Consider the following 13,556-nt stretch of genomic DNA (forward strand, 5'->3'; position numbering starts at 1 on the left):
CAAATTGGCGTAAAGGTCCAGTTGTAATGTTTCTATCATGTGAGTAAGGTTTGCATATATAAATAGATATCGTTAGAAAAAAAAATGACAAATCCATCTCTCGGGGGGGGGGGGGGGGAGATCCTTCTTTATCTTCACAATAGAGGCTTCAGTAGCAGATTGAATATATTTTTTCCAATAATGTTCTTTATTTCAACAAGATAACACATCTAGGCTAAAGACTAGTTTATAATAATGTCCTGCATTAGATACATATATTACAATATATAAAAGAATAAAATTCAGTCATAAAAACTTCTCTACATATTTTTATTGATTAAATAAATATGTTATGATGGTGATAGGACACTCGTTATTAGTACTGTTCCAAAATAGCTTTGCATTACATTCTAAGACATGTCCCGGACAAGATCTACATAAGACCACCCTAAATAATGAACGAATACGTATCTTAGGACATATTCTGGGATACTTTCGTTGACATGGCATCTGGATTTAATTGACAGGACGGATAATTGTTTTGGTCATTAGACTAAGTCATAATAAAAAGATACAAAGCTTGTTTTAATAATGAATCTTATTTTCAAATTTATAAAGCGTAACTGTATAGCTATTCACTAGCAGATAACATAACGAACATAACTATTCTTTCTGCAAAATTTAAATCTCTGCTATCCTGTTGGTCCATATGAAAGATATTTTTCGGTTTCATGACGTCAACTAGGAAGTGATGACCTTTGATATTGAAACTTGAATAACTCTTTTCTTATCCTCAAATACATTTTGGACTTAAAAATAGCAGTATGGTGTCATGATACTTTGAAAATGTACAAAACTTCACAAGGAATATTTCCTATGATTAACATCTTTTTTTAAATTATAAAAATTACTTAGTATTTTTAAAGACAAACCGTGATACAAATTAAAAATAGAAAATTTCAAACACATAATTTTCAACAATTTTTTTTTGGTTCAATAAACTGAGCAATGAATACACTAAATACAAATAAAAAAAACATAACATCATCATCATCAACAATTGAAATTTATAAAAATACAAGCTTCCATCAAAGAAGGCTTGATTATTCACTGATTGTGCAGTTACAGTGCCTTTTTTCACAAAAACTCCTACGATAAAAATTGATTGTAAAGTTATACGGACTCCAGTGTCCCTGTTGATGGAAGTTGTTGAGTGCTCACATAAATGTTTAACCCCCCCCCCCCCCCATCCTTAATGTGCCTGTTCTAAGACAGAAGCCAGAAGGGTTCATGTAGAGGTTGTCGTTGGTTCATGTCTGTCATACTTGTTTTTCTGTAAATCATGTTGTTCTTAACCAAGCCGTTAGTTTTCTCATTTGAATGGTATCATATTTTTTCATATCTGAGCCTTGTAAAGCGTTCTGTTTGGTATGGGTTTTTCTCATTGTTGAAAGCTGCATGACTGCGTATTTCATTGGCAAAGATACAACATCTCCATATTTTTATATAATACGGTTTAAACAGAACAGCTAATGCCGTTTTCGGACAATTTTACTAGTAGGAAGTTTCCTTAAGAATATTAAAACCACGAAAAACGACCAGAAGATTTTACCTTTGTGTAGATAAATGTACTATCTCATGTTTTTCCTTTAATATTTTATTACTCGTCTTCACATTTGATAGCTTGTTGAATTAAATTCCCTATGCTTATTCAATTTGGCAAGTAGAATATAATAATAAGGATACACTATATACATATATTACAACATAAAGTATAAAATTCAGTAATAACAATAATACTTCTCTACATATTTTTATTATGATTGTCATAGGACAACCGTAATAAGAACTGTCGTAGCCTTTATATACATGTTGCAGACACTTCCTATATAAGATCAACCTTTAAAATTTTAGGACATTTTTCGTTGACATGGCCCATGGATTTAATTGATAGGACGGATCATTGATTTGTCATTCAGTCATAAAATAAAGATATAAACTTTTATTAATGTATCTTATTTCAAATTGATAAAGCGTAACTGTATAGCTATTCACTAGCAGATAACAAGAAGAATGCATTGTACCTAATTTAATCTTTGCAATTATATTGGTTCACACGAAAATAATTATTTCTGTTTCATATGAATGTCGTCAACTAGGAAGATATCACCTTTTGATATTGGATCATTCAATTCTTTTCTTATCCTCAAATACACTTTAGGACTTAAAATATCAGTATGATGTCATGATACCTTGAAAAGTTACATAATTTAAAAGGAATATTTCCTATGATTCACTTCTTTTTTGGACATTTAAAAATACTGCATGTAGTTTTACAATGGTAATAACATATGAGTAATGTTTAACTACTTTTGCGACCAATCGAATGTACTCATCGTAACAGTTGTACATAATATTTCCAATATTTAATTTCCAACAACCTTTTGAAGGAAACAAAAAAAAAAAATTTGTTCAACAAATTGAGCAATGAATACACTACAAATACACTAAAAACTAACATAACATTAACAATAGATAAAAACTGCCATTTATAGATATAAAAGCTGCCATCGAAGAAGGCTTATTTACAAATTGTGCATTTCCAGTGCCTCTTTTCACAAAAACTCTTTATATATGATAAAAATTAATTGTTAAGCTATACTGACTTACAGGAATTTTTTCTCTAACGTTTTTTTTTTGTGAAATCAGTAGCTGATGTTTCTGTGATTGAACACCAATGTAAATCATATATGAATAGTTCTTCTATCAGAATACAAATATTATTGTTTTTATAACGATTGTTTCTATAAAAAGGCATATTTGAATACTAGTTCAATCTAATTGAGCCAAACAAACATATAAGTATAAAACAATAAAATAATAAATGCAAAAATTCAATATCTTGGTATATCAAGTACACTAAAAGTTAACACATTCTTTTTGACTAGAAATATGGCAACAAATACATTTTGAAAGCTCATTTTAACAAACGATAAAAAAAAATTAAAAAAAATGCATATCATGTTCCCAAGCAAATGCATGCTTCATATGATTTTTAAAAGTTCAGTTTTCCACTTTGTACCACTTTTTATTTGATTTCAATTACTGTTACCATATTACAAGTAGGACATTTGTATACCAAATCAGGTTTCGACACCAATATGCTGATTTCATCATCTTCCTTCAGTTTAAAAGTTTCTACTATTCGAACGGTTTGAAGAGTTTGACTACCGTTGCAAATTGGTAGTGTTTTTGTCAAAAGGGTAATATTGTCAAATTCTAGACGGGTTTTCTTTATTAGTTTGACTTCGACATTGGCTTGAATAGTGTGATTCAACCTGGACTCTCGTTTGAACAGCAACTGGACGGATACAAAGTATGTGCTTGATTTTCGGATAATTATTTTGTTGTTTTTAAATAACAAAACTTCTTTTCTTGTTTCAAGACGGTGTGCTGATTTTGTACTTGTCATCAAAGCGCTCGGAATAATGTCCTTTTTACCATCACCTGTAATGAAACCATAATGGAAAAAAGAAATTAAAATATACGAATTTCCTGCTATTTAAACAGATTTCGTAGATGTTGTATGAGTGCCAATGAAACAACTCGCTCATCAATTTCACAATTTGTAAGAGTAAACAATCATAGGTCAAAGTACAGTTTTCAACACGTAGCATAGGCTAACACCGAACAGCAAGCTATAAAGGGCCTTAAAGTATACATAAACATTTATCTTTTTTTCATAATTTCTGAATTATCATTAAGGGACATAAATCTACATTTGTGCTCTTTTTAAAATTTATGTATATTCTATTATTTCTTCTAAAATCCGACGCTGAAGGTTGTATGCGAGAATAAACATTAGCGTTATCAGTTATACATTCGAGATATTGAAATGGAACAATTACATAAAAATGAATAGAATATCAACGAAATATCAACTTACCTTTATTGCTATGAAATGAAATGTAGGTCTGTGCAGCTCCTGAGTGTAGACTTTGATTGTCTCTAATTTGCATCTAATAATGAAAATATCACGCGTTAAATCAGAGGATTCGAAATTAACATCAATATAATAGAGAGACACACAACGAAATGTTCATACAATGAAATTACATTTAACAAATTTGGTGCCTCATGTTTTTCAGATCTTCCGCTTTTATGTAATTTTAATACCTCATGATAAAAGTTTTAATAATGTTAAAAGTTACTTACGACGTGAACTAAATACTGAAGATATGCTGATGAAGAATTTGAACACAATGGGGTTTTGTGACTTTCTAGAACACATAAGGATGGTGGTGAAGATTTTTCTGTATTGTCTGTTTTAAAGAATAAACTGCAGACAACAATGGACACGATGAACAAAACATTAAAAGTCATGGACAGTAATAAACAGCGCCTTGTCTTTTGAATTGATAATGAATGTTTGATATTGTTATCAGTACCATTGTTCTGTTCTAACAACGTATCCTGAGTTATAGGTATTTGATTTTGATCTTCAGTAATGGTCTCAATTGTTAAACTTATTGCACTATCGCCATCGGATATCCTAGTTCCACTTTCTATACTTCTGCTGAAGTCCTTATTATTAGTAAGAAGCGAATCTTGTGTTTCTTGCTGCTCATCTAGAGTTAAATTTGAGTTGTATCCGCTTGAAATTTCTTCTTCTTGTTGCATGTCATCTTCGTTACTACTGCTTCTATTTAGGAAAATTTGAGGCAATTTCGAATCAGATTCGGGTATTTCATTGAAATCATTAGTACTGAGTTGAGGTGTTAGTTTGATATCCATTTCTTTCATTATTTTTTTAGTAAAGGTCCAAGGTTTACGGTAATAGGTGAACGCTAATTGCTACAGTTTCTTGGCAATTGGGTAGTACGACATGGTATAGGAAGATCCATCGTTTTGAATTAATAATAAAAGCGACAAAATGAGTCTGAAACCAAAACAATAAATTATTTTAAGTTAGTAATACGAAAAATATAAATTAAAATTATCATATTCTATATTAAAAGAAATTCTTGTATGAAGTATACATTATACTTTTTTTTTTTATATATTGTACATTTTATTTGAATCTATATATCATAATGGTATGTTTATATGGCGAAAAGCTGTCGGTAAATGTAATCGCTGTGATTTTCCCCTTTAAAACGTAAACGCATATACATAGGAAAGAATTAAACGATCGTATAGCTTAATCACGAAAAGAAAAGTATTCTAACACACACTATATTAAATATTGCCCATTTCTCTGTAAATTCGTGCTTATCAACAACTTTCCTTGATTACTTAATATGAAGTTATCAGTGAGAATATTCATAGAAATTATTTGACGTTTGACAGATATTCGCAGTCATGTTAGAGCCGGGTATTTTAGTTATAGCTTATAAATATTTTTATTTTGTAAAAACTTCAGCAATAGCTTTGAATTATTCAATTTCTCATACTGTCCGATTCGAAAATCAAAATGAAGTTAGAGATACTGTATTTTGTATTCTCTCTTGCAATAACTGTTAATCAACCTCATCAAAAAATTTGATTTAAAAGTCGCTATTACTATAATTGATTAACCTGATTCAGTATAGATCTATTACAAATTGCTACGTATGCACACTACTTTATGAACATGTCTAAAGTTTGAGGGTTTGATCCCTGGCTGAACCAAAACCAAAGACTTGAAAATTATTATCTACCAAGTACGGAACACCTAGAAATTAAAAAAAATAAAGACTGTCGTCTTGCATATATAATAATATGACTAGGTATTGCGACACGTCTCCCTGCGTACTGTTTACGGTTGTGAACTAGCCTGCTAACAATCCGGTTATGTCGGTCTAGTATGAAGCAGATTACATATGATATGTTATTCCCTTTTTTACATCATAGTCTCGTCATGATACACGTGCAATGTTTGCCCCTGTACATGAACTACCTTTCAATCAGCTCCATCATTATTTTTTAGCTTTAAATATAGAATTGAATCAATAGAATTTAAATTGAAACATACTTCATATAGTTACACGAAAACGAATACTCTACTAGATATAAGTGAAGATAAAACTGAACCTTCTTCATGTGATTTAAAGTTAAAAAAGTTTTTTTTAAAAATTAAAAGAAAAATACTTTGAGTTCTTTAAGACAAGAGTAGTCCTGTATCTTGTGTACAAATCTATTGAACCTCGTAAATTTATACAAAGCATACGCAATAGTTCCTCAAGAATTACCAACAATTGGTTGACTTAATTCTAAAAATATAAGACGGTAATCCCCTTTACACGTTAAGCTAGTGTTACAAGTAAACATGAACCGCTAACTTGAATGCAAACAATTGAGATGCCAAAAAATAAAACCCAACAAAGGTATTTGTATTTTACGTGGATATGGATCAGGGCTACCTAACTCTTATGTAATTAACATTCATTTGAAACATTCGTTAAATTATCCCGAAATAAATGTGCAAGTAATGACAAGAACAAGTTTTGGTTTCAGCACATATTTCAGAGCACTTCTTCTTCACTGATGGCCCTCAAGCTCTCAATGACACATGCTGAAAACTACACATTCTAGGTTAACTAACATATAAGAATTGTTCTGTGTTTTTTTTTAAATCAATCTTAAAATAAACTTATAACAGAATTACAGAATAGTTAGAAATTAGGCAAGTTGCTTTAACTGTTTCGGTTATGACATAATTTTCCCCAAAATAATTGATCAATTCAACTTACCAATACAAGTTCATCTTACAGTAATTAGAGGTAGAATAGCGATCATTTGACAGTTGGGAATTTTTTTCATTTTCATTTCAGCTAATGATAGGACAAGATCACAGGTTTTTTTACTTGGGAATTTTTACCTGGGAAATCCTATTAATAGTCGATTTATATATCATTTATAGCAAGGCATGTTTAGATATATCATATTTGATAATAAATATACAGCTACTATAAAAACACCTGTCTTCGATTTTGGCTAAGATGATATAAAAAGAACCTAACACAATCCTTTAATACCGAATTTAATCATATATTTTATTTCGTTCTAATTAAATTCAATGCCATGTCCGAGACAAAACGTAAACAATTTTAGGAGACTTTTAACTTTTAAACTACTATTTCGCTTTTACAATAACTACATCCCTTTCGGCAGATATTCAAACAAATGTTTCATTAAAAAAAGGCTTTAAAAGCTATGATCTTTCTTTGTGAAATTACATATTTTTCTACAGTGCTAGATCAAATTTATAAATATATAATATAATTGATTACTTACATCTATAATAGCATATAGTATATTGTGCACGTTGCATTCTTATCTATAGTTCGGTGATGCTGATATTGAATAGGTTGAAAAACCGGTACCCTATTTTTCTTATATCCAATAGTTAGTATTCTGCAAATTTTCAATTCCTATTATGTTTCTATAAAAAGAAACAATCATCTTCCTGGTCCTATTTCTTTGTTACTTAAAATAACGAAACGTGATATGTACTAGAAGTTATATTGCCTAATGAATAACTTTGATGGTTTACAGAATCGATGTAATGTAATGAACCGTAAATTATAGTCAATATACCACGGCATCAATCAAAAACTTTCCACGAAGCTGAAATTGTCTAAGAGGTAAACAAAAAAAGGGGGGGGGGGCTATCTCCCTCTACAGTTTTTGAGTTACAGCTATTTTATTTTGTAGGATATTTTTAGACAACCATATAACAGAGGATTGCATTGTCCATAAGATTTTTTAGATTTTCTCAAATTTTCTCAAAATATCAAGTATTTTGACTTGTACTTTTGAAAAATTTGATTAAAATATTTGACCTTCAAAATGTAAGATCTGATCAAATCATTTGAATTATCTTATCTCTCAATTTTAAAAATTATTCCCGCATTGATTTAGACAAATTAATTATTATATATCCATATTAAAGAACCTTAGCACGGTGAGCGCGCTCACATACCCCACGTACCCAATTTGTCACTGGCGAAATAAAATAACTGTCAGAAAAACAAATTGTTAAAGAAAAAAAATTGAATCATGATTTCGGGACGATATGCAATAAAATTGAGAATGGAAATGGGGAATGTGTCAAAGAGACAACAACCCGACCAAATAAAAAACAACAGCAGAGGGTCACCAACAGGTCTTCAATGTAGCGAGAAATTCCCGCACCCGGAGGCGTCCTTCAGCTGGCCCCTAAACAACTATATACTAGTCAAGTGATAATGAACGCCATACTAATTTCCAAATTGTACACAAGAAACTAAAATTAAAATAATACAAGACTAACAAAGGCCAGAGGCTCCTGACTTGGGACAGGCGCAAAAATGCGGCGGGGTTAAACATGTTTGTGAGATCTCAACCCTCCCCCTATACCTCTAACCAATGTAGTAAAGTAAACGCATAACAATACGCAAATTAAAATTCAGTTCAAGAGAAATCCGAGTCTGATGTCAGAAGATGTAACCAAAGAAAATAAACAAAATGACAATAATACATAAATAACAACAGACTACTAGCAGTTAACTGACATGCCAGCTCCAGACTTCAATTAAACTGACTGAAAGATTATGATTTCATCATATGAACATCAGGCACAATCCTTCCCGTTAGGGGTTTAGTATCATACCATCATAACATATATGAGAAGAACATAACCCGTGTCATGCCAACAACTGTTTTTAGAATAAATGTGTTTAGTTCCGATGCAAAGACCTTATCAGTGACTCAATATTAACGCCAAAATATGCAATCTTTAATGACTTGACAACAGTATCGTAATAATATCCCTTCTTAATAAGTCTATTCAAAGGTTTTGTAAGTTTCTGAGGTGAATACTGACACCTTTGTGTCTACATTCTGTTGTGTGGTTTCAGAAGAGTTGCGATGACAAACTATTACAGTAGTATATTGAAGCCAATAAGTTCAAAGGGGCGTAACTCATAGAAAAAAATTGAATCGTAATTTCCTGTCGATATGCACATCTACATAGTATGTCCTTATTATCTAAAAAGGCTTCATGAAATTCTATTGTCTGGTTTCAGAAGAGTTGCGATTACAAACTGTTGCAGTAGTATATTGAAGCAAATAAGTTCAAAGTAGCATAACTCCTTGTAAAAAAAAATGAATTGTAATTTCCTGTCGATATACACATCTACATAGTATGTCCTTATTATCTAAAAAGGCTTCATGAAATTCTGTTGTGTGGTTTCAGAGGAGTTGCGATGACAAACGGTTGCAGTGATATATTGAAGCAAATAAGTTCAAAGGGGCGTAACTCCTTGAAAAAAAATTGAAATGTTATTTCCCAGTGTCGATATGCACATCTACATAGTATGTCCTTATCTAAAAAGACTTCATGAAATTCTGTTGTGTGGTTTGAGAGGAGTTGCGATGACAAGAAACAGGACTGACGGACCGATGGACAGACAGACAGACAGACGGAAGGGTCAAAAACATTATACATTGCGTGGGGTATAATTGAATTAAAGGTGCAAATCTTTAAAGTTTCTACCGAGGAGGTACATATTTCTATAAGACGCATAATTCTCCAAGGCGATTTAGCTAAAGATTTAATGCTCAAGAAAGTAGTTCAAATTTGCGTCGTACAAGAATGGGGTATAATAAGCATGACGTGGGACTTCTGAAATGACCTCAAGGTCGAAGGTCATGGGCAATTGCGTAAGGACAATCGTTTGACCGCGTCAGCATATGTTTGAACATTAAAACGAACAGCTGCAAAACTCTTTAAGGGAAACTAATCTACTGCAAGGGGTTGTTACTTGCTAGTCCACATTTTAAAATTTTTGCATTGAGCTGGTAAATATACTAGTGTAATATCAGCTTCAAAATTCTTGTCTTTTTGAAAAAAACCAATCCCTATCTGAAGGATAAGCATCCGGTCATCTATATTTATTTACTATAGAATGAAATTCAAAACAGTGTGGCTGTGGCCATTGATTGTTACATTAAATTCATCCATTGACTGGGAAAATTTAGGTGAACGTTTGTATGTAACGACCACTGCTCACTATGTACTTTTTAAAGACACTTAAACTATGGGGTCACCAAAGTTTCTCAACACCTTAATAAAGTAATTCGAAAAATTAATCAGAAATAACACGATGTTTTGATTTATATCAATTATATAAATCAAAACATAAAGGTTAATATTCCTGGTTAATTTTTCGAATTATTTTATAATTAAAGGCGTTAAGAAACCTTTGGTGACCCCACAGTTTAAATGTCTATCGTAGGTACGTCGTGAACAGTGGTCGTTACAGACAAACGTTCACGTAAATTGTCCCAGTCAATGGATGAATTTAATGTGTCAATCAATGGCCACAGCCACACTGTTTTGAATTTCATTCTATTTGTATTTCGTTTTTCTTACAGATCATAATTTCACCTTTATATCAAATGTAACATTTAATTTTTAACCATTGTTCATAATAAACAGCTGGTCAATTTTGTTTATCTAGGAATTTCTCCTCGACATTTAGTTGATAAACAATTATTACAGATACAGAAAAACCGTATAGAAAAAAAAACTCTTACCAAATTAACGATATAGTTCCAGTACACATGATCAGCAAACACAAAAAGATAGCTAAGAATGCTAACAAATTGTGACTTGGATGGAGAGTTGACAGTAATACCACATTGTCTTATATCTATATTGCAATAATACTAATGAGTATTAAATATTATGCCAACCCTCGATTCCAGCTACTACGAGAAATTTGAAAGAACTAAACCTGCTTGTATGAAACCTTGCCGTTCCAAACTCATATCGGTGTGGGTTATCATGAGTACCTGTATCTATTAAAAAAGCGAGAGAAAAATGATCATGTGCAGCAGCACTGTCCAGGATAATTCTCAATAAACAGAATTTCAATAAGAAATGTTGAGACAACTCTCCATCTAAGTCACAATTTTTCAAAGTAAACCATTATATATCTTGGCTAACAACGAATTCCAAGCTATGAAGGGCCCCAAAAATGCCTAGTGTATATAAAAAGGGAGTTTAAATGTAATTTAATTCAAACATTTTGAGTCATGCACTTTATGAAGGTATAATTAGTTCATATGCTTGTGTATTTGCGTGCGAGTTCACAATTATTATTCTTATCAGTCGAATTTCCAATAAGTAAAATGCTATTTTAAACGTTCTTGGGTTCAAATGTTGAAGTGGTATAAGAAAGTGATAAACTTAGATTACCTGGTAAAGTTAGAGATATACTTAGTGAAAATAAATGATTGAATTAGTTAGCGGGCACAATATATTGTCACGTTGATGTAGAAATATTGAAGAGAAATTTATGTACTCAAATAAAAGAGAATTTAAACAATAAAAACACAAACTATTCTGAGATACACTATATTCTCTTACTATAAAGCGACCCTTTATTGCCTAAAATACGAATGTTTTCAATTTTATCAAGAACAAGAACATAACAATAATGTAAAAATAGATCTGCATGCCATACTAAGCATGTCAATTAGGTGCAAACTAGAAATATCATTAGAAAAAATACAAGTGTAAATAACTTATTAAAGTACACATGGGTATCTCGTGACATGAATTTTTAGTTTGTACAGTTCTTTATCCATGTTATCAGAATTAGATATATTAACTATATACATCGAATCTCACGATTGACTAAAGAAGAGACACGTGTATTATGTCTGAAGAAGAAATATCGGTAGTTGAACAAATGAATGAAATTAAACTTATAAAAGAAACGAAAGTGACCTTTCAACAGCAGATGCAGTTTCCTTGTTTAAAACTTTTTTAAGGCCCTTTAAAAACAGAAAATCAGTACAGCGACGGAATGTGGTTCTAATGTTAAAGGCCAGCACACATGCTGTTCCTACAAATAACGTACTTTCAACAGTACCATGTCACTATTCCATGTGTGTCTAGATGAACAAATTAAGTATGATATAGAATTTAAATGTTATGAATACACTGTTTGAAATAAGAACTAACAAGAGGCCCTCAGAGAGACAGCAAACCGGATTTTCCTGCGAAGGTCAAACCCTGAACAGTTGAGCAAGTATAGACACAACATTTAAGCTCTGAATTTTAATTGTGATAATCTTTCAAAAACCGTAACTCATTTTTTTTTAATCTTTCAAGAACCATAACCCCTGATCGATAAAAGTGAAACATTAGTAACAAGATATTCAATTTTGAAAAGCTTTGGTTTATATAAACGGTTCATGAGTAAATGCATGCATAAGACTGGAAACGTCATTTTTTCAATCTCTCACTTGATCAGTAAACTTTCAAAAAAAAAATATAGAAATGAAGAAAAAATTCGACACTGCTACATAAAAGTAAAGTTATAAATATCTTCAGGATACAAATATAATAATGAATTACTTACATCTATGACATTAAAAAACATATGCAAGTATCATTCTTTTCGATGATGCTAATGTTGAAAAGTAGGATTCTTTCGAAAGTATTGTTAACATATTGTCCATTGTTGTCTTTATTAATTTTTTTCCAAAAGTCATTTAACCCGAGGCGTACGTTTCATGTAAATTTTCATTACCTAACATTCTTTTAATAAAAATATGAAATTATATATATATTAATTAACATCCGTGTTGATTGTGGAAATGAAAGTAAATAAAGTCGTCAAGTATTTGATAGGTCATATGTTGAAGAAGCAATAACATGTACAACAAGATGCAAAAAACCAGTATGACCAATTGGTGTTTTTCATTCCAACGATTCCATCTAACAGTTGTTTGTTATTGATTAAATAACAGATTGAGTACAAGATGATATTGTCGATTGTATTTTTTTTAATTTACAGAACAGACAAGGAATGATCCGGTTGTGTAATGAAATGTAGTGGAACAAGATATTCAAGCAATGACAAAAATGCTTCATTGTACTGCAAGCAAGTTGAAAGAACTAAACTTGCTAATATAAAACCATATCATTCAACATTAATATCGGTGGCAAAGCAAATGCATCTATTATCAAAGCGAAAGAAACCTAATTTTGAGCAATGTCCAGGCTTAAAATTCACATGATTTTAATGCATATTAAACTTAAAAGAGCTTAAATATAATTTAATTCGTTTCAATTTAAAAACGTTTTAAATCATGCACTTCAAGGTACAATGAGTTCATATTACATGTTTTATATTGATATGGTTTAACCTTGTGTATTTTTGTACAATCTCACAATTATATTTTTATCAGTCGGATTTTTAGTTAGGGTAAGGCTATATTTAAACATTCTTTGGAAATGTTGAGGTGGAATAAGAAATTGATAAAATGAAGTTACCTGGTAAAGTAAGGGATGGGTTTAAAGGAAGTGAAATCATTATTATTATCAGAGTGCAAATTATATTGGCACTGATTTAGATATGTTAGATTTCGTCTAAAAGATGTATTTACTCAAAACAACAATTAATCAAACATTAAAAACAAACACAATGCCAAGATTCTATTTTTTTTTTGTAAACAAGAACGACCTTTTTGAGCCTCAAAATATGAAATTTTTCAATTTTTTTTAAGAATAAGAAAACTAAAATAATTCAAAAATAGAT

At 30.9% G+C, this 13,556-nt stretch overlaps 1 protein-coding gene across 4 annotated transcripts; it reads right to left on the reverse strand.

Moving 5' to 3' along the window:
- Positions 1-545: 545 nt before the first annotated feature.
- Positions 546-12,577, reverse strand: LOC139516858 (uncharacterized). 4 transcript variants are annotated; one of them, XM_071307219.1, is made up of 4 exons: positions 12,375-12,577; positions 4,195-4,918; positions 3,926-3,998; positions 546-3,486 (listed from the first exon to the last, which is right to left on the reverse strand). In XM_071307219.1, exons 2-4 carry the CDS (start codon positions 4,780-4,782, stop codon positions 3,068-3,070), a joined length of 1,080 nt encoding a protein of 359 aa, XP_071163320.1. In that variant the 5' UTR covers positions 4,783-4,918; positions 12,375-12,577; the 3' UTR covers positions 546-3,067. The 4 variants fall into 4 exon arrangements, with proteins under 4 accessions (XP_071163320.1, XP_071163319.1, XP_071163318.1 ...); XM_071307218.1 differs by lacking the exon at positions 12,375-12,577 and adding an exon at positions 7,255-7,964; XM_071307217.1 differs by lacking the exon at positions 12,375-12,577 and adding an exon at positions 6,711-6,785.
- Between the last annotated feature and the right edge of the window lie 979 nt (positions 12,578-13,556).

Source organism: Mytilus edulis, chromosome 3 (assembly GCF_963676685.1).
Source record: "Mytilus edulis chromosome 3, xbMytEdul2.2, whole genome shotgun sequence".
NCBI lineage: Eukaryota > Metazoa > Mollusca > Bivalvia > Mytilida > Mytilidae > Mytilus > Mytilus edulis.

Excerpts from the sequence above, each read along its gene's own strand:
- LOC139516858 (XM_071307219.1), bottom strand. The coding sequence starts at position 4,782 with ATGAAAGAAATGGATATCAAACTAACACCTCAACTCAGTACTAATGAT. Across the intron at positions 3,999-4,194 it reads TTCAGTATTTAGTTCACGTC|ATGCAAATTAGAGACAATCA; the intron begins GTAAGTAACTTT and ends TTTCATTATTAG. Across the intron at positions 3,487-3,925 it reads TTCATTTCATAGCAATAAAG|GTGATGGTAAAAAGGACATT; the intron begins GTAAGTTGATAT and ends GTTTCATTACAG.